We start from the raw sequence: 20701 nt of genomic DNA, 5'->3' as shown, positions 1-20701 counted from the left end.
TCAGTTATCTGCAATAAGATCTATTCTGTAAGAACTAGTATTCAAAGAGCTATTTTTAAATACAACGCATAATTAGAAAATATGATGTTCAATCAATGTGTAACTCATTAATTCATCTTAACTAATCTTAACAATGTTTACACATAGTAAGAAAATTACATTATTTTGAAACCTGACACATTAGATGCTAAATCATATTTGTTTTTCCTTCTACCAGATTATGGAGAGAATTATGGATCTACCCACTTTACTGAGGCATGCATTCAGGGAAATGTTTTCAGTCGGGGGCCTTTTCTGGATGTTTCGCATCAGAATAATACTTTGTTTAATGGGAGCTTTTTTCTATCTTATATCTCCACTAGATTTTGTACCTGAAGCCTTGTTTGGAATCCTAGGCTTTCTAGATGATTTCTTTGTCATCTTTTTATTGCTTATCTACATCTCTATTATGTATCGAGAAGTGATAACCCAAAGGCTAACCAGATGAAAAAAAAAAAAAAACTGAGTTTACTAGGATATCTGAGCTAACGTAGAACATCAAACAGAAGGACCCATGGCAGTATAAAGCAATGAAGTAATGGAGTATTATCTCACAAATATAAAACCACTATAAGACAAACATTTGATTATCATTTGACAAATGCCTAGGAATATATAACTGGAATTTTCACATGTTGCAAGTTCTAATACTAAGTTTAGAATTATAATGATCTACAATTGTATCTTGATTCTATGTTGTCTGGAAAAAATAAGGAATTACATAAAAAGGGATGCTTTTATATATTTTTCTTTTCCCCAGAATTACTTAGATTAATTGGATGTATAGTAAAATATTGTTAAATGTCAGTTTATCCACCTTATCCTTCTCAGTGGGTACCTATATGATAATATATAGCTGTGAAACTCATCTAAATATTTTTGTTACAATAAAATATTATATACTATTGGGGAAAATTCAGTATTTCTTTTAGTGCTAGCTAAGTTTTGTGCATTTGGAGCAGTTCTGCTTTTTCATTCTGGTATAATTATTTGTTATCAGCTGAAACTGAAAGAAGAAACTTGAACTTCATACTTCAATATCATATTTTAGTTTACAGAACATATTTTAATCAATAGAAGAATTAAGATGAAAAACATGGCCAGGTGGGGTGTTTCACACCTGTAATCCCAGCAGTTTGGGAGGCCGAGGCAGGTGGATCATGAGGTCAGGAGATTGAGACCATCCTGGCTAACACAGTGAAACCCCGTCTCTACTAAAAACACAAAAAATTAGCAGGGCGTGGTGGCCGGCGCCTGTAGTCCCAGCTACTCAGGAGGCTGAGGCAGAAGAATGGCGTGAACCTGGGAGGCGGAACTTGCAGTGAGCCGAGATTGCAGCACTGCACTCCAGCTTGGGCAACAGGGTGAGACTCCATCTTAAAAAAAAAAAAGATGAAAAACATTTATCTCCAGTCAGCACACTTGATGTTCACAGTTAGACATTTAAACGAGCTCATCCTTTCATAGTAGATATAAAAGTAATTTGTAAAGGGAAGATTGTTTTAGGAACCTGGGCGATGCTGCAAACAGAGTAGCCTGATGTATTTCTGAGGAAGGTGGATGGGATCTTCGTGTCTTTGAGCATCAAGCCCATAGGAAGGTACTGGGTACAGTATCTACATTTGACAAAAGAAATTACTGGTTAGCTATAGCAACAGATTGGACAAACTTGGTTAGTTTTCTGTTGTCAGAAATTTTTATAGTATTGTCTCAGGAAGGCAGCACACAGCTCAGATTCATGTCTTGAGCCAAACAAGTGAATATATCTGAGAAGACTCAATACCACATGGTATTGGGAGATCTTACTCACTTTGGCTGGTGTTGGTCATTACTGAATGTATAACAGCAGGATGTGACGGGATGCCCAGGAGTCAGTGTTAGCATTGTCATCTGAGATCACTGCTATTAATATCATCCATTAATTTATTAGTGAGCTTCACTATATGCAGACTGGGAGATAAGAAGAAAATCTGTCACATTCTGTCTAGTTAATCAGATCAGCTACCAATTAATGAGAGTCTGAATTAAATATCAGTATGTGTTTTTCTAATTTGGACCTAGGACAGAGCTGTTGCTTGTCATAGAGAAAGACAACAATGCTTAAACATAGCACATTATAATTAAAGCAGTTACTCACATACTTTTCATTTTATCCTTTGGACAATTTTGTGAGGAACGCTGGGCACCAACTTCCCTTTCATAGATAAAATCCCTATGCTATTGATGAAAGTGTTTTTGAATGAAGTCATACAACAAATAACTGATCAAAGTGACATTAAACCAAAATCTTTTAGTAGGACTCCTGCATAGAATGTTTAGATAGACGTGGAAGTTGTTAAGAGGAACGGCAAGAAAGAAACTGGTTCTTTGGAAGTCTTTCATGCTACATTATACCTCCATCAGAGTAAGACAGCTTAGGCACTCCTAAGAGGAAAGGTCTGTGGAGATGACACCTGAAGATTGCATGAATCCGATTTCTACACTTCCAAATCAAATAGGTAAAAGGGTAGTATACATCACAGAAAATGCTTGCTGTCACCAACTTGAAAAGCAAATGAGTAGGAGTTTGTCACACTGCCACGTACCAGACTGAAAATGCATTTCCTACCAGTTATACATTTGGTGTGGGGGAATGGTGATGTCATTTTTTGACAGCATTTTATTTGTGTGCATGCGTTCTGCTCCAAGTGTCACAATTCTGGTTACAATAATTATAATATTTGGAGTTACTACTAAGACTTTCCTGAAAGAGGTGTACTGTACCAAATTTTGTAACGTAAAAAAAATACTAAATGATCTTAAAGCTTACTAAATTGTGAAAAGGATACGTGCTAACATCTCAGAACTTTAGGCCTGCTTATTGTCATCTTTACCGATCTCTGATCATAAATGCAGAAGGGATCTGAGAGTTTTTAAAGCAAGTAGAGTCAATCAGTGTTTTGAACATTATAGTAATACTTCTGTGATTCAGAGTTAGATCATATAAATCAAAGTAACAATCTGGATTTTTTTTTAAACAACAGTATCATAACTGTCATAAAACAGATGGTCCAACCCCAGGAGCAGACAATAACTTGGGCAGCTCTGTGGGGAATAAGATGGGGAAAACAACTGTTCTAACTGCCCACTAGAACAGTGGTTTCAACTACTACAATTCTCAGTGTTTGAGAGGTACAAGGGAAGAAAGGACTGTGTGGATCCCTTGTGGCTATGCAGATACCTACCTCACAGAGTTGTTGTAGAAGACTGGTGGTTTGGTTCAAACCTTGTGATTAAAGAGTTTGTCAAGCATTTTATTCTTTTGAATAAAAGCAACATATATAAAAAATTTTAAAGATGTTATTTTTCTGTTTCTTTAACATTTGTTTGCTTTCAGAACTCCTGAAAGAGCATTCAGTATAATGGATGCAATGGCTTTCGTTATCACTAATGGACATCCAATATCTCATCACATTTCTAATTAATTTTGTTAGGTTTTTTATTTTGTTTGTTTGTTTGTTTGTTTGGTCAGAGACAGGACCTCACTGTGTTGCCCAGGCTGGAGTGCAGTGGCACAATCATAGCTCACTGCAGCCTCGAATTCCTGGGCTCAGTGATCCTCCTGTCTCAGCATCCCAAGTAGCTGGGACTATAAGTGTGTGCCACCCTACCTGGCTAATTGAAAAAAAAAAGTTTGTAGATACATGGTCTGACTGTGTTTCCCAGGCTGATCTCAAACTCCTGGGCTCAGCCCTCCAAAGTGCTGGGATTACAGGTGTGAACCACCATGCCCAACGCTGAAAATTATTTTTCTATTAAGCAAATAAATTAATTTGCAGACCACAGTGAAAATTTAGTCACAGGGATATTTTACAAAGAAAAATTCAACATTCAGTTCAATGCAACAAATTTTGTTTTAAATTGTATGTAATTTGGCTGGGCGCAGTGGCTCACACCTGTAATCCCAGCACTTTGGGAGGCCAAGGTGGGAGGATCACAAGGTCGGGAGTTTGAGACCAGCCTGGCCAACATAGTGAAACCCCGTCTCTACTAAAATACAAACATTAGCCGGGTGTGGTGGCATGTGCCTGTAGTCCCAACTACTTGGGAGGCTGAGATGAGAGAATCACTTGAACCTGGAAGGCAGAGGTTGCAGTGAGCTGTGATCACGCCATTGGACTCCAGCCTGGGTGACAGAGTGAGACTCCGTCTCAAAAATAAATAAAAAAAAAAAATGAATAAATAAATTATATGTAATTCACCATACCAATGATAAGTTTACCATTTTGAAATAAAGAAATATAAGGATTATATTCAACAGGTAATAAAAGTATATATTTCATTTCCAAGTTCTGGATCACTGGAAGACAGGAAACAAGAAAAGGGAACAAGGAAGAGAACTTGGCTGAGGGACGCTACACTGACCAGTTTCATTCTAGATGGATTAATGATCACAGACACCAACAGGGCACCCTGCTGGCAGGCGATCCTTGGGTGCTGTTTGAGTGGCTTGTGCCCCCAGCTTCTCTGAACTATAAGTCTTATACGTTCATTCTCTTCTGACATTCCTGTACCTCCCAGGTGACAACCTAGTTTTCCTAAATCACTTCTCCCCCGCCAAGGCCTTTCTTTGCTGATGGAAATAGTTCCCTTTTTATTAAAGGCCGTTTGCATCTCAGTAAAAGGAACCACCATCCATCCATTAGCTCAAGCCAGGCCAGCATGGTGGCTCACACCTATCATCTCAGCACTTTGGGAGGCCAAGGCAGGAGGATCACTTGAGTCCAGGAGTTTGAGACCAGCCTGGGCAACATAGTGAGACCCCGTCTCTACAAATAAAATTAGCCAGATGTGGTGGTGCATGCCTGTGGTCCTAGCTACTCCAGAGGCTGAAATGGGAGGATCACTTGGGCCCAGAAGTGAAGGCTGCATGAGCCTTGTGGCTTGCACCACTGCAGTCCAGCCTGGGCGACAGGAGATCCCATCTCAGAACAAAACGCTAAAGCCAGAAATGCAAGCTTAAGTCTGTGTTAATATCTGAATCACTCTCTCATTTTCTCTTTTTTTTTTTTTTTTTTTTTTTTTGAGACAGAATCTCACTCTGTCACCCAGGCTGGAATGCAATGGCACAATCTCGGCTCACTGCAACCTCTGCCTCTTGGGCTCAAGCAATTCTCCTGCCTCAGTCTCCTGAGTAGCAGGGACTACAGGTACCCACCACCACACACAACTAATTTTTGTATTTTTAGTAGAGACGGGGTTTCACCATGTTGGCCAGGCTGGTCTTGAACTCCTGACCTCCGGTAATCCGCCAGTCCCGGCCTCCCAAATTGCTAAGATTACAGGCTGAGCCACTGCACCCGGCCTCCTCTCTTACTCTTATAACCATCTATCAACAAGCCCTGGCATTTCTACCATTGACATGTCGATTCCCATCACTCTATACCCTCTGCCACCACCACGGTCCAAGGAGAGTTCTGTGTGTCCAGGAGCCCAGTGGGGTCTGCGGTGGTAGAGCCCAGGGAGCTGGGAGGGGAACATGAAGTGAGGCTGAAGAAGCAGGAAGACTGTTGATTTGGATTTAAGTGCAGTGGGAAGACATGATCTAACAAACATTTTTAAAAGGTCATCTGACTACCGTGTGTAGGGTTCATCAGAGGAGAGCAGCCGTGCAAGTAAGCAGACCCATTAAGAGGCTGTTGTGTGCCTGGACACACAGAACTCTCCTGCCTGTACAGTCAGACGCAGGTCAGGGCCTCAGCATATACCCCATGACTGAATGCTCCCTTCAGCCTCGCCACTTTTATTCTTCACATTACTAGACTGTGTTTCCATCCTTTGGTTCTCAGGTTAAATGTTCCCTCCTCACCCAGACTATCCAATCACTCCAACAAAGGCGGCAGTGACCCTCCCCTCCCCTTACCCCGGGGCACTCTGAGGCATTCAGACATCTCAGCACAGCATCATTGTATTGACATTTTAATTGTCTGTCTGCCTCTCACTAGAATACAAGTTCTATGAAAATGTTATGACAATGTTAGTTTTGCCCACCTGGATATTCGCAGATGTACCGTCACGCCTGCCACCACAGTAGTGCTCAACACCTAAAGATTAATAAATAAAGCAAGGGAAAGACAGGAAAGGGCAGAAGACAAGGAAAGATCACTTCTTACTCCGTCGTGGCTGCCGCCCAGGTCTAAGCCACCCTCATTTCTCACCTAAAGGATCACAGCGACCTTCCGGGCAGTCTCCCAGGCCCCAAGTGCCTGGCTACCTACATGCAACGCAGCCCAATGATCATCTCAGGTGTGACTGCTGGAAAGCCTGCTCTCCCTTTCTCACAGAGTAAAGGTAAAGTCCTCACGCCAGCCTGCAAGGCCCCACATGACTTTGGTCGCTCATTTCTCTCTAACTTCATCTCACATTTGTCCCCACAGCTCACTCTGCTCCAGCCACCCAGTCCTCCTTGCTGTCCTTTGAGCAGGCCAAGGACGCCCAGCCTCAGGAGCTCTGCCCTGGGCAGTCCCTCTGACTGCCAGGCTCCCCCGCCCGGGGCATCCTTACAGTCAACTCTCACCAACTCCAGATCTTTGCACAATAGCCATTTCCTCTGTTAGGCCTGTCCTGTCCACCATAAGGCAACCTGCAACTCCCTCAGCCCACAGAGCACCTCTCACCGGCTAACATACTCTGTGGTCACATGTTTGCTATCTGCCTCCCTAATCCCACAAGAATATTAGCTCTCTGAGGGTAGAAATCGCCTTCACTAATGTATCCCAAGCCCCCAGAATTATGCATGCAGCATAGTCAGTAACTATTTGTTGAATCAATTAATGAGAAAACAATTTCAGGGAACTATAAGTTGAAATACACTTTTTCAGTTCACAATGTTTTCCATTCTGACATTTATCAGACACATGCACAGAGGACCTCAGAGATATGCCCAGTGGCCTCAATACCCATGGTAATGCTAATAAACTACTATTCTGGTATTTTGATACCGGCAGACTTCATTTTATTGTACTTTGCTTTATTGATTTTTGCAGATATTGTACTTTTTACAAATTGAATGTTTGTGGCATCACTGCTTCCAGCAAGTACGTTGGCACCATTTTTCCAGCAGCACGTACTCAAGTCATGTCTCTTTGTCACATTTTGGTAATTCTTGCAATATTGCAAACTTTCTCATTATTATTATAGCTGTTATAGTGATCCGTGATCAGTGATCTTTGATGTTACTACTGATCTTTGTTTTGGAGTGCTACAAACTGCACCCACTTATGGTGAGCTTAATTGATACAAGGTGTATGTGCTCTCACTGACTGGCTATCCCCTAGACTCACTCTCCTTGGGCCTCCCTATTCCCTGAGACACAACAACATTGAAATTAGGCCAATTAATAACCTTACCAATGCCCACTAAGTCATCGCTAAGATTCTTACTTTCAATCATAAGGTAGAAATGATCAAGCGTGGTGAGGAAGGCATGTTGAAAGCCATGACATGCTGAAAGCCAGGCCTCTTGTGCCAAACAGCCAAGTTGTGAATGTAAAGGAAATTTTTTTTTTTTTTTTTAAGACAGAGTCTCGCTCTGTCGCCCAGGCTGGAGTGCAGTGGCACTATCTTGGCTCACTGCAACCTCCACCTCCTGGGTTCATGCCATTCTCCTGCCTCAGCCTCCCGAGTAGCTGGGACTACAGGAGCTCGCCATCATGCCCGGCTAATTTTTGGGTTGGTTTTTTTTTTTTTTTTTTTTTTTGTATTTTTAGTAGAGACAGGGTTTCACTGTGTTAGCCAGGATGGTCTCCGTCTCCTGATCTTGTGATCTGCCCACCTCAGCTTCCCAAAGTGCTGGGGTTACAGGTGTGAGCCACCGCACCTGGCGTAAAGGAAAAATTCTTGAGGGAAATTAGAAGTGCTAGTCCAGTGAACACACGAATGATAAAAAAGCTAAGCAGCCTTAATGCTGATATGGAGAAAGTTTAAATGGGCCGGGTGCCATGGTTCACACCTGTAATCCCAATACTTTGGGAAGCCAAAGTGGAAGGATCACTTGAGGTCAGGAGTTCGAGACCAGCCTGGCCAACATGGTGAAACCCAGTCTCTATTGAAAATATAAAAATTAGCTGGGTGTGGTGGTGCGCACTTATAATCCCAGCTACACGGGTGGCTAAGGCAGGAGAATCGCTTTAACCTGGGAGGTGGGGGTTGCAGTGAGCAGAGATTACGCCACTGCACTCCAGTCTGGGCTACAGAGCGAGACTTGGTCTCAAAAAGAAAAAAGTTTAAATGGTCTTCCCGTAAACCAAATCCCTAACCACCCCCCCCCCCAAACTCTGTTCAATTTTGCGAAGGCTGAGAGAGGTGAGGAAACTGCAGAACAAAATTGGAAGCTAGCAGAGGTCGGTTCAGGAGGTTTAAGGCAAGAAGCCATCTCCATAACATAAAAGTGCAAAGTGAAGCAGCAAGTGCTGATGGAGAAGCTGCAGCGAGTTTTCCAGAAGATCCAGCTCAGCTAATTAATGAAGGTGGCTACACTAACAGCAGATTTTCAATGTAGATAGAATGGCTTCTATTGGAAGAAGATGCCATCAAGGACTTTTAGTAGCCAGGAAGGAGAATTCAGTGCTTGGCTTCAAAGCATCACAGGACTGGCTGACTCCCTTGTCAGTCAGATGCAACTGGCTGATGCAACTGATGACTTTAAATTGAAGCCAATGCTCATTTACCATTTCGAAAATCCTATTGGTCTTAAGAACGATGGTAAATCTACTCTGCCTGTGCTCAACAAATGGAATAATAAAGCCTGGATGACAGCACATCTGTTTACAGCATGGTTCACTGAATATTTAAAGTCCACTGTTACACCTACTGCTCAGAAAAACAGATTCCTTTCAAAATAATACTGCTCATTGACAATGCACCTGGTCACCCAAGAGCTCTAATGGAGATGTACAAGGAGATGAATGTTGTTTTCATGCCTGTAACACAACATCCATTCTGCAGCCCCATAAATCAAGGAGTATTTTGACTTTCAAGTTTTATTACCTAAGAAATACATTTTGTAAGGCTATAGCTGCCATGGATAGTGATTCCTCTGATGGATCTGGGCAAAGTCAGTTGAAAACCTTCTGGAAAGGATTCATTATTCTAGATGCCCTGAAGAACATCAATAATTCATGGGAGGAAAAATATCAACATTAACAGGAGTTTGGAAGAAATTGATTCCAGCCCTCATGAATGGCTTTGAGTTGTTTAAGACTTCGGTGGAAGAAGTCACTGCAGATGTGATAGAAACAGCAAGAGAACTAGAATTAAAACTGGATCCTGAAGATGTGACTGAGTTGCTGCAATTTCATGATAAAACTTGAACAGATGAGGAGTTGCTTCTTATAAATGAGGAAATAAAGTAGTTTCTGAAGATGGAATCTACTTCTGGTAAAGATGCTGTGAACATTGTTGAAATGACAAGGGATTTAGAATATTTTGAATATTACATAAACCTAGTTGATAAAGCAGTGGCAGGGTTTGAGAGGATTAACTCCAATTCTTAAAGAAGTTCTACTGTGACCAAAATGCTATTAAACAGCATTACTTGCTACAGAGAAATACTTAATGAAAGGAAGAGTCAATCGATGCAGCAAACTGCATTGCTGTCTCATTTTAAGAACTTGCCACAGCCACCTCAACCTTCAGCAACCACCACCATGATCAGTCAGCAGCCATCAACATCAAAGCAAGACTCTCCATCAGCAAAAAGATCACCATTTGCTGAAGGCTCAGGGGATCATTAGCTTTTTTTTTTTTTTTTTTTTTAGCAATACATATCTATGTGTGTATGTGTATAAAATTTAGAGATGGGATCTCACTGTCATGATCATAGCTCACTGCAGCTTCAGACTCCTGGACTCAAGGGATCCTCCTTGCCTCAGCCTCCCAAGTAGCTGGAACTATAGGCATGCACCACCATACCCGACTAATTAAAAACAATTTTTTTAGAAACAGGGTCTCACTATGCTGTCCAGGCTGCCTTGAGTCCCTGCCTCAGCTTCCTAAGCCCTGACACCCAGCTCGTGGTAACTGTTGGTTTGCTGTTGCTCAGGCTGGAGTACAAAGGCATGACCACAGCTTACTGCAGCCTCAACCTTCTGGGTTCAAGGGATCCACTCAACTCAGTCTCCCAAGTATCTGGGACTACAGATGTGTGCCAACACGCCTGGCTAATTTTTGTATTTTTTGTAGAGACAGGGTCTCACTGTGTTGCCCAGGCTGGTCTTGAACACTTGGGCTCCCGTGATCCACCTGCCTCAGCCTCCCAAAGTACTGGGATTACAGGCATGAACCACTGCGCCAAGCCATTAAGCCACATCTTAAGGGTGGACAGGTCAGGGATGGGCATTTCAAGTCAAGAAAACAGCCTATTTAAAGAAACCACAAAAGAGCCTGCCCTCTAAGACATGAAGCTGGAACAGAGGTAAAGACAAGTGGAGGGAGATGATGGTGGAAGAGGAGAAGTACCTGGTCCTAAAGAGCTTTGTAACTCACCATAAGAAGTTTGGATTTTATTCAGTACAGCAGGTAGCCTTGCAAAGATACGAGCAGGGGCATGGCAGGCATGCACAACCCTTCTATGGAAGATAGAATGGAGAGAGGTAAAACTGGAGACTAGGATAGTTAAGAGGTTGCTGCAAGGTTAAGACCATGAGAGCTTGGTCAAGAACAGTGAGGAGGCAAGGCGCCGTGGCTCATGCCTGTAGTCCCAGGACTTTGGGAGGCCCTGGCTGACCGATAGCTTAAACCCAGGAGTTTGAGACCAGCCTGGGCAACACAGTGAGACCTCATCTCTATTAAACATAATAATAAAAATAATTAAAGAACAGTGAGGGTTGGGCACGGTGGCTCACGCCTCTAATCCCAACACTTTGGGAGGCCGAGGCAGGCGTATCACCTGAGGTCAGGAGTTCGAGACCAGCCTGGCCAACATGGTGAAACCCCGTCTCTACAAAAATACAAAAATTAGCCGGGCATGGTGGCGGGTGCCTGTAATCCCAGCTACTCAGGAGGCTGAGGCGGGAGAATTGCTTGAACCCGGGAGGCAGAGGTTACAGTGAACTGAGATCGTGCCATTGCACTCCAGCCTGGGCGACAGAGCGCCACTCCCTCTCAAAAAGAAAAAGAAAAAGAAAAAAAGAACAGTGAGGAGACATGCAGAGGGATGGATTTAAGAGGCATTTATTTATTTAGTCTATAAAATTAACCTGGTCATCAAAGGATTTTATGGGTGACAAAAACTAATCCAAGATGACTCCAAGGTTTCTGGTTTAGGCAACTGTTGAACAGATAATTCACAGATGATAATCCCAAAGGCAGAACGGATATACAAAGGAAATAAAACATGAGAGAATTACGGTATTTGGTTCAGTTTAAGGAGCAGGGTGTTTAGGAGTTACAGGAGGCCAGAAGATGGAACCCTGGGGAAACACCAACATTTAAAGGGGCAGGAAAGGTAGAGAATAAGGGCCAAGGGATTACTCAACATTTTGCGCTCCAGGTTTGCCTGGCTCAGATCTATATAAAGAAAAGGAGCAGGGAATGAAGTAAAACTGTTACAGGAAAGGGGTCCCAATCCAGACCCCAAGGCAAGGTTCTTGGATCTCATGCAAGACAGAATTCAGGGCGAGTCCACAGTGCACAGCAAAAGCAAGTTTATTAAGAATGTAAAGTGGTGAAAGTACAGCTACTCCACAGACAGAGTAGGGTGTTCCCGAAAGAAAGAGAAGGAACGCATCCACCCTAAGTACAACACTTAGTTTATATATAGAATAAAAAAAGATCATGGGGAGATATGCTGTGCTACAAGGGTTTGTGATAAAGGATTAATTACTATATTATGTAAGAATCGATATCTTTATTTATTTATGAGACAGAGTCTTACTCTGTCGCCCAGGCTGGAGTGCAGTGGTGCAAGCACGGCTCACTGCAACCTCCGCCTTCCCAGATTCAAGCGATTCTCCTGCCTCAGCCTCCAGAGTAGCTGAGATTCGAGGCATGTGCCAACCACACCCGGTTAATTTTTGTATTTTTAGTAGAGACGGTTTCACCATGTTAGCCAGGCTAGTCTTGAACTCCTGACCTCAAGTGATCCACCCGCCTCAGCCTTCCAAAGTGCTCGGATTACAGGCGTGAGGCACTGTGCCCAGTCCATTATTATCTTTAAAGCAAAATTAGGAATGCTTCTGTTCTCAAAATATCGAGATATCTGGACACTTCGAAGTCTGGGTCTGTTTAGTAAACATTATCAATCTGTTGCCTTAATGGTATACATCTAGAGGCTAGGAACACCTAACTTTCCGGGAATGCAGCCCAGCAAGTCCCAGCCTCATTTTCCTAGCCCTCACTCAACACAGAGTCGCTCTATTTCGAACCCCTCTGACATATTCTCTCTCAGATGTGAAAATTGCTGCAGCAGCTCCCTATTTGCAACACCGCACATGGAAATCACAGCAATGGACAGCCCTTCAGAAAAGCTTCTGGGGAGGGAGGGCCTGGTGGCTCAACTCCCGTAATCCCAACCCACTGGGAGGTCGAGATAGGTGGATCCCTTGAGCTCGAGTTCTAGACTGGCCTGGGCAACGTGGGGAGATCCTGCCTCTATTTTTTTAAAAAATTACATATATATATACACACACACACGTATATATGCATACATATATATAATGCTTCTGCGTTGGCAATTCAGATGATTTGGTGAGTGTCTTTTTTCATTGCTAAAAACCTGTCACGTTGGCTCTCAGAGACTTGTGATGCCTGAAGACACAGGTAATGGGAAAAAGATCAGCATTCTGGGAAAAGGTTCCACAATTTTATTAATCATACACCATCTGTGTCCGCCCTTTTAGAGAAATGGGCGCAATCAGACAACGACCTCGGCTTTACACCTGTTCTCCATGAGGCCCTAGTTGTTTCCTACCGTAAGCCGCCCCAGAAAAGCTCCGCATCAATTAACCCACGGGAACAGCCCGGGCTGGAGGATGCCCCTGGAATCCAGCCTCCCGCCGCGCCTCCTCCCCCGCAAGCTGTTCCTTCCTGCCTACCGGAAGTTCAGGGCTCCGCCCACTTCCGCAACTCTGAAGCCACCCCCGGAAACACCTGGCCTCAGCCAATAGTTAGCTTCCCAGGAATCGTTACCTCTGACCTCGGGGCTAATCAGAGACAGTGGAACGCACCCCTCGCGAGAGGTGAGGTTGAAGCTGCCTCCGCCATCTTGGAGATGGGAGACGGGCGATGGCTGTGGTCCTTCTGCTAATGCAAACAACAAAACGGGCACACTAGTCACCCCCGAGGGAGGCCACCATCACTGTAACTGTTGGCCAAAGCTACAAAAGAGCGAGGGTGTCCAACCGAGCGCGGCGACACTGAAAGCAGCTTCCCCTGCCTTCTGCGGCGGCAGAAGTGAAGTGCCTGAAGACCGGAAGGATGGTGCAGTCCTGCTCCGCCTACGGCTGCAAGAACCGCTACGACAAGGACAAGCCCGTTTCTTTCCACAAGTGAGGACCCTGCGCGCCTCGCGGGGCCGGTCTTAGCCAGGGTGGGGGCGCGCGACCGGCGGGGCCGGGGGCGGAGCCAGGCGCGTGTCCGCGCGAGGGGCGGGTGGGGTCTGGGGCCGACCGCACGAGGCGTTTCCCGCCGCGTCCTGCTGGGAACCGTCGCCCGATCGCGCGTTCTCGGCGCGCGTCTCCGCGGCGGTTGTTTCTTGCGCTCTCGGAACAGGTCCTCGTTGCAGGCTTCGCTCCAGGGCTCGGTTGACGAGTTTGGAGCCCGCGGGCGATGCCTATGGTGGCGCGGGTTTTGCCGCCACCAGGGTCACGAGCAGCCAGGTGTTGTAATAACGTCTTAGGGGTAAATTTGAAATATAAACAAAGGCCTTCAAACGAAGAAATCACTATTTTTTCCCTTGCCGTGGATGGGAGGCCAGCATCGGAGCAATTAAGGGTTTTTTGGCTGGGAAATCCCGGAGAATTTTTGCCCCAAATCTCTAGGAACTAAGCTTTAAGGACCCTGAGTTTTGAAGAAAGCTTCAGGTACTGCCAAGATAAATCGTTATCTTTTCAGCACACAATAATGATAATGTGGACAGTTACAACATGGATCATAATAAAATGACTCACACTGATCTTTATTTATTACGGCATTACCTGTGCATAGAGAAAGCTCTTTCGAAAGAAACTGCCCCACAGCTTTCAGAGCTGTCTTATCCAATAGGTAGCACAGTTAAGAGTGCTAGGATCAAAAATATTCTCTTGAAAATAGGAAAAAAAGTGCAAAGTTGCAATTACTTATGATAATCAAACGCTTGTAAAATGTGACATAACATATTCAGCTGAATTTGTTTACAAATTTTAATTACATTTATGTTAAGTTTTCTTTGTAAGAATTCCTGACAACTATATGCAGATGATAGCTAAGAAATCAGATCCAGGGGTAAACTATACAAATTAGCCATAGGTAATTAGCTAATTATCTTTTATAATTAGGTAATTACAAAAGCAAAATGTTAAATATCCTTTCAATTTTTTTATTTTGGTGTGGAGCCATCTATGTTTACTAGGGGAGTGTCCGTGCATTTTTTAAGTGTTTGATATCATGTGAGATGGACCCTATAGAAATAAGAGTGTGTAGAACATAGAGAGGTCTCCAGAGTAATGATGTTACCCCTTGGCGAAGGGGGTAGAACACTTACAGGATTCAGTTCAGGATATCCTAATATTGTCTCTTAATTTAATTGGAATTTCTGTAAACATGTTCTTTCGAAATGTAGGAAAAGGTCAGGTGATGGTAACAGGATTACATGTGCAGCTCCCCACCCACATTTCTGATGGCATGGCAGAAGGAATCTAAAATTATGGAAAATGTTTCACTGGCACTGGAAACAAGTTTAAGGAGGGTATTCACACGTCAGAAATAACTGTGTTTTTGGCCAGGCACAGTGGCTCATGCCTGTAATTCTCAGCACTTAGGGAGGCCTAGGTGGGCAGATCACCTGACGTCAGGATTCAAGACCAGCCTGGCCAACATGGCAAAATCCCGTCTCTACTAAAAATACAAAATACAGGCGTACGCCTGTAATCCTAGCTACCTGGGAGGCTGAGGTAGGGGAATCGCTTGAACCTGGGATATGGAGGTTGCAGTGAGCTGAGATCTTGCCCTGCACTCCAGCTTGGGTAACAGAGCGAGACTCCACGTCAAAAAAAAAAAAAAAAAAAAGAGAGAAATAACTGTTTCTGCTAGGTGTTAAACACATACGGATTGAATCAAAAGAAGAGCTAACCTGCATCTTATCCCTTATCTAAAAGAGCAGGTTTAGGGAGAGTAGATGGGAAAGATTTTAACAGAATCTCACAAACAGCTGTAAATTTGTGGTCCTTGTGCCAGGAGGCCCTAGGTACTGAATTTTAGGAGCAAATGCTACCATAGTTTATGCTTACAGAGCCAGGAGGCCATAGGTACGGAATTTTACCAGCAAATGCCACCCTAGTTTATACGTATAGAGGCCATTTCCAGCTGAGATTTTCTTCTTCTTTTTTTGAGATGGAGTCTTGCTCTGTCACCAGGCTGGAGTGCAGTGGCACGATCTCGACTCACTGCAACCTCTGCCTCCCCAGTTCAAGCGATTCTCCTGCCTCAGCCTTCTGAGTAGCTGGGACTACAGGCGCGCAACACCACGCCCAGCTAATTTTTGTATTTTTCATAGAGACGGGGTTTCACCATGTTGGCCAGGATGGTCTCGATATTTTGACCTCCTGATGCGCCCTCTTCAGCCTCCCAAAGTGCTAGGATTACAGTTGTGATTACAGGCCACACCCAGCCCCAGCTGAGATTTTCTAGGAGTACCACTTATCCCACCGTCTGCATAGTGGCAGCAGAGAGTGCTTTGTTGTACAAAGAAAAGGGACTGTCATAAAGATCTCTTACTAGCAGAGTCAGGCTCTAGCATATTGTACATGGAAGAGAAAACTGTGAAACGTAAATTCAAAACCCCCTTCCTTTGTTTTTTTTTTCTAATCCCCCCAGTTTACCAAATCCTTAATTTGGAAGAATAAAACCACAATAAATTTAAACTCTCACTATCCCCGTTTACATGAGCCTAATGGACATCCCAGTTGATTAGAAAATAAATACTTTTCTTTCGTTATTATCTGCCTTTAATTCAAATTTAGCCTATTCGTATTTGTCAGACTGATGCTAAGAGAACTAGAAGCCCCTCTTTCCCAGTACATAGATACAAATGTGCAATGTTTGTCTTCCTGTGCAGCACACAGAAAATTACTGGTAAAAATAGAATACAGTTTTTTTCTTTTTGAGACAGGGTATGGCTCTGTCACTCAGGCTGGAGTGCAGTGGAACCATCTCAGCTCACTGCAGCCGTGACCTCCCAGGCTCGAGGAATCCTCCCACCTCAGCCTCAGCCTCCCAAGTACCTGGGCACATACCACTATACCCAGCTAATTTTTGTATTTTTTGTAGAGACAGGGTTTTGCCGTGTTGCCCAGGCTAGTCTTCAAACTCCTGGACTTAAGCAGTCTCTCGGACCTTGGCCTCCCAAGTGCTGGGATTACAGACATGAGCCATGGGCACATTTTTTCTATAGTATGTATTTTACTTGAATCTTTTGATGAGCTCACTATAAAAAGTTAAACATTAATAAATGAGGGCCCAGCGCAGTGGCTCACGCCTGTAATTCCAGCACTTTGGGAGGCCAAGGTGGGCAGATCACGAGGTCAAGAGATCGAATCCATCCTGGCCAACATGGTGAAAGCCCGTCTCTACTAAAAGTACAAAACTTAGCTGGGCATGGTAGCATATGTGGTGGCAGGCGCCTGTAGTCCCAGCTACTTGGGAGGCTGAGGCAGGAGAATCACTTGAACCCAGGAGGTGGAGGTGCAGTGAGCCAAGATTCCGCCACTGCACTCCAGCCTAACAACAGAGCAAGACTGCGTCTCAAAAAAAAATTTTTTTAATTAATAAATGAGATAGATAACTAGAGCTAATCTTTAATCCAGTATGATAATACCATTGTAACATCTTTAATACCAATGTAAGATCTTTCCTAAGTTGGAAAGTTTGGGTGCCTTTATTTAAAAAAAATCAGCACAGATAATTGAATTATGCCTTCTTCTTAGGTTTCCTCTTACTCGACCCAGTCTTTGTAAAGAATGGGAGGCAGCTGTCAGAAGAAAAAACTTTAAACCCACCAAGTATAGCAGTATTTGTTCAGAGCACTTTACTCCAGACTGCTTTAAGAGAGAGTGCAACAACAAGTTACTGAAAGAGAATGCTGTGCCCACAATATTTCTTTGTACTGAGCCACATGACAAGGTAATATGCGTTTTAAAATATTGGGTTGCTTTCTGTTTATCAAACTGATATGTTCATTGATTAAAATGTGGAAAATTCAGTTAAAGAGAATAAATGTGCCTGGAACTTTGTGTAGTTAACAGTGATACACTTCTGAAAACACAAAATGCGGTTTATTTAAGATAAATATCCTCAGGCCGGGCGCGGTGGCTCAAGCCTGTAATCCCAGCACTTTGGGAGGCCGAGACGGGCGGATCACGAGGTCAGGAGATCGAGACCATCCTGGCGAACACGGTGAAACCCCGTCTCTACTAAAAAATACAAAAAACTAGCCGGGCGCGGTGGCGGGCGCTTGTAGTCCCAGCTACTCGGGAAGGCTGAGGCAGGAGAATGGCGTAAACCCGGGAGGCGGAGCTTGCAGTGAGCTGAGAACCGGCCACTGCACTCCAGCCTGGGCTACAGAGCGAGACTCCGTCTCAAAAAAAAAAAAAAAAAAAAAAAGATAAATATCCTCACACTAAGAAACTTAGTCCAGCCCTTGTAACTTACTTAAAAATCACTCTGTACTGCTAGTTATATATTGATAAGTTTTGGGTTTTCTTTATCAGTGACAGTTTAGTTTCAAAGCATTTTTTTCTCCTCAGTGCTTAGTATTTAATTGGATCTGATTATTCATTTTGTCTCTTTCTTGCACCGTCCCTTTATTGCAGGTAGAAAAGTTTATTCAAACTGAAACTGTTTTCTCATTTTGGAATGTTTCTGTATCACTGATTCACCAAAAAAGTCTAATATTTCTTAAATTCCACAGAATATTTATTTATTTATTTATTTATTTATTTTTGGGAGACAGAGTCTCTCTGTCACCCAGGCTGGAGTGCAGTGACATGATCTTGGCTCACTGCAACCTCCGCCTCCTGGTTTCAAACAATTCTCTTGCCTCAGCCTCCCGAGTAGCTGGGATTATAGGCATACACCACCACACCCAGCTAATTTTTGTATTTTTAGTAGAGACGGGGTTTCGCCATGTTTGGCCAGGCTGGTCTCAAACTCCTGACCTCAGGTGATCCGCCCACCTCTTCCTCCCAAAGTGCTAGGATTACAGGTGTGAGCCACTACCCCTGGTCAGTCCACAAATTGTTTTAAACTGTTATTTTTAGTTACTAAATTCAAACATATTTTGTATTTTTGTTTTAGAAAGAAGATCTGGAGCCACAGGAACAGCTTCCTCCACCTCCTTTACCGCCTCCTGTTTCCCAGGTTGATGCTGCTATTGGATTACTAATGCCGCCTCTTCAGACCCCTGTTAATCTCTCAGTTTTCTGTGACCACAACTATACTGTGGAGGATACAATGCATCAGCGGAAAAGGATTCATCAGCTAGAACAGCAAGTTGAAAAACTCAGAAAGAAGCTCAAGACCGCACAGCAGCGATGCAGAAGGCAAGAACGGCAGCTTGAAAAATTAAAGGAGGTTGTTCACTTCCAGAAAGAGAAAGACGACGTATCAGAAAGAGGTTATGTGATTCTACCAAATGACTACTTTGAAATAGTTGAAGTACCAGCATAAAAAAATGAAATGCATATTGATTTCTAATGGGGCAATACCACATATCCTCCTCTAGCCTATAAAGGAGTTTCATTTAAAAAAATAACACTTGATTACATATATAAAAACAGTTCAGAATATTTTTTTAAAAAAATTCGATATATACTGTAAAAGTATAAATTTTTTTGTTTGTAATTTCAGGTTTTTTACATTTTAACAAAATATTTTAAAAGTTATAAACTAACGTCAGACCTCTAATGTAAGTTGGTTTCAAGACTGGGGATTGGGGTTTTTTCTTTTTTAGTATTTATAGAAATAATGTAAAAATAAAAAGTAAAGAGAATGAGAACAGTGTGGTAAAAGGGTGAATTCAGTTTAAAACTTAAAATTAGTACTGTTTTATTGAGAGAACTTAGTTATATTTTAAATCAGAAGTATGGGTCAGATCATGGGACATAACTTCTCAGAATATATATATATGTACATATTCTCATATGTAAAGTCACATAGTTCATTTATCTTTCTGAATCAGTTATCAAAGATAAATTGGCAAGTCAGTACTTAAAAAGAAAAAAAGATTTGATTGTCTTCACAGCAGAAAAGAGTCATTGCGTATCTGATCGATATCAATAACTTTAGATTCTAAGAGTGGATTTTTTTTTTTAATGGGCTCCTATTTTTTCCCCTACTGTCTAGCATTATAAAATTAGAAGTGTATTTTCAGTGGAAGAAACATTCTTCAATAAATAAAGTAAGGCATTGTCATCAATGAAGTAATTAAAACTGGGGCCTGATCTATGATATGCTTTTTTCTTTCATTACCCTCTAGCTGAAGGACATCCAGTTCCCCAGCTGTAGTTATGTATCTGCCTTCAATGTCTCTGACAAATGTGCTGTGTTAGTAGAGTTTGATTTGTATCATATGATAATCTTGCACTTGACTGAGTTGGGGCAAGGCTTCACATAAAAAATTATTTCTTCACTTTTAACACAAGTTAGAAATTATATCCCATTTACTTAAATGAGTGATTTATATTCAGAACAACCTACTATGTAGTGTTTATTTTACTGAATGTGGAGATTTAAACACTGAGGTTTCTGTTCAAACTGTGAGTTCTGTTCTATATTTGTGAGAAATTTTACATATATTGGAAATGAAAATATGTTCTGAGTAAACAAATATTACTATAGGAGTTATTTAGATTTAGAATAACTGTTCCAATGATAATTATTACTTTTATATTTCAAAGTACACTAAGATAGTTGAAGAGTAATAGACCCTTTAAGACAGTATTAAAGGTGTGAAACAATGGTGTTCAAAGTGTCTTTTGTAGAACTGGTTTTCATTGTAGTTCACTGCCGTGCTGCCAGTGGATAGCACTGTGATTCATGGATATTTGATGTTTTATGAACCAGTATCTCAAAAATAGAAATAATGATTGGAAGATTACTTGAAGTTGGGCTGGGCACCATGGCTCATGCCTGTAATCCCAGCACTTTGGGAGGCCGAGGCAGATGGATCACAAGGTCAGGAGTTCGAGACCAGCCTGGCCAATATGGTGAAACCCCATCTCTGCTAAAAATACAAAAACTAGCAGGGCATGGTGGCGAGCACCTATAGTCCCAGCTACTTGGGAGGCTGAGGCAGGAGAGTTGCTTGAACCTGGGAGGTGGATGTTGCAGTGAGCTGAGATGGCACCACTGTACTCCAGCCTGGGCAATACAGCGAGACCCCATCTCAAAAAAAAAAAATTACTTGAAGTTACATAGTCTGATAACATCAT

At 42.7% G+C, this 20701-nt stretch overlaps 2 protein-coding genes and 1 long non-coding RNA gene across 12 annotated transcripts in view; 2 read left to right on the top strand and 1 right to left on the bottom strand.

Annotated features, from left to right (window-relative positions):
* Positions 1 to 3374, top strand: part of RNF170 (ring finger protein 170) — a 46024-nt gene extending 42650 nt beyond the window's left edge. For all 9 annotated transcript variants that reach the window (XM_017961985.2, XM_009212992.4, XM_017961986.3 and 6 more), the window contains one exon: positions 218 to 3374. In XM_017961985.2, coding sequence (XP_017817474.1) covers positions 218 to 487 — 270 coding nt within the window. In that variant the 3' untranslated portion in view covers positions 488 to 3374. The remainder of the gene's footprint in view (positions 1 to 217) is intronic.
* LOC110743937 lies at positions 1085 to 13183 on the bottom strand. Its single transcript, XR_004185803.1, has 3 exons — positions 12988 to 13183; positions 6070 to 6122; positions 1085 to 1989 (listed from the first exon to the last, which is right to left on the bottom strand). It is a non-coding gene; the product is annotated as an uncharacterized LOC110743937 (long non-coding RNA).
* Positions 13184 to 13225: 42 nt separating this feature from the next.
* Positions 13226 to 20241, top strand: THAP1 (THAP domain containing 1). Of its 2 annotated transcripts, XM_003902708.5 has the most exons (3): positions 13237 to 13564; positions 17198 to 17393; positions 18567 to 20241. In XM_003902708.5, the coding sequence occupies exons 1-3, from the start codon at positions 13494 to 13496 to the stop codon at positions 18936 to 18938; spliced, it is 639 nt and encodes a 212-aa protein (XP_003902757.1). In that variant the 5' UTR covers positions 13237 to 13493; the 3' UTR covers positions 18939 to 20241. The 2 variants fall into 2 exon arrangements, with proteins under 2 accessions (XP_009211259.1, XP_003902757.1); XM_009212995.4 differs by lacking the exon at positions 17198 to 17393 and having other exon boundaries at positions 13226 to 13564.
* The last annotated feature ends 460 nt before the right edge of the window (positions 20242 to 20701 follow it).

Source organism: Papio anubis, chromosome 8 (genome assembly GCF_008728515.1).
Source record: "Papio anubis isolate 15944 chromosome 8, Panubis1.0, whole genome shotgun sequence".
Classification (NCBI taxonomy): domain Eukaryota; kingdom Metazoa; phylum Chordata; class Mammalia; order Primates; family Cercopithecidae; genus Papio; species Papio anubis.
This window is presented reverse-complemented; position numbering and strand designations above follow the sequence as displayed.

Coding starts and splice junctions, on each gene's coding strand:
- THAP1 (XM_003902708.5), top strand. CDS start 13,494: ATGGTGCAGTCCTGCTCCGCCTACGGCTGCAAGAACCGCTACGACAAG. Junction 13,565..17,197: donor AAGCCCGTTTCTTTCCACAA/GTGAGGACCCTG, acceptor CCTTCTTCTTAG/GTTTCCTCTTACTCGACCCA. Junction 17,394..18,566: donor GTACTGAGCCACATGACAAG/GTAATATGCGTT, acceptor TTTTTGTTTTAG/AAAGAAGATCTGGAGCCACA.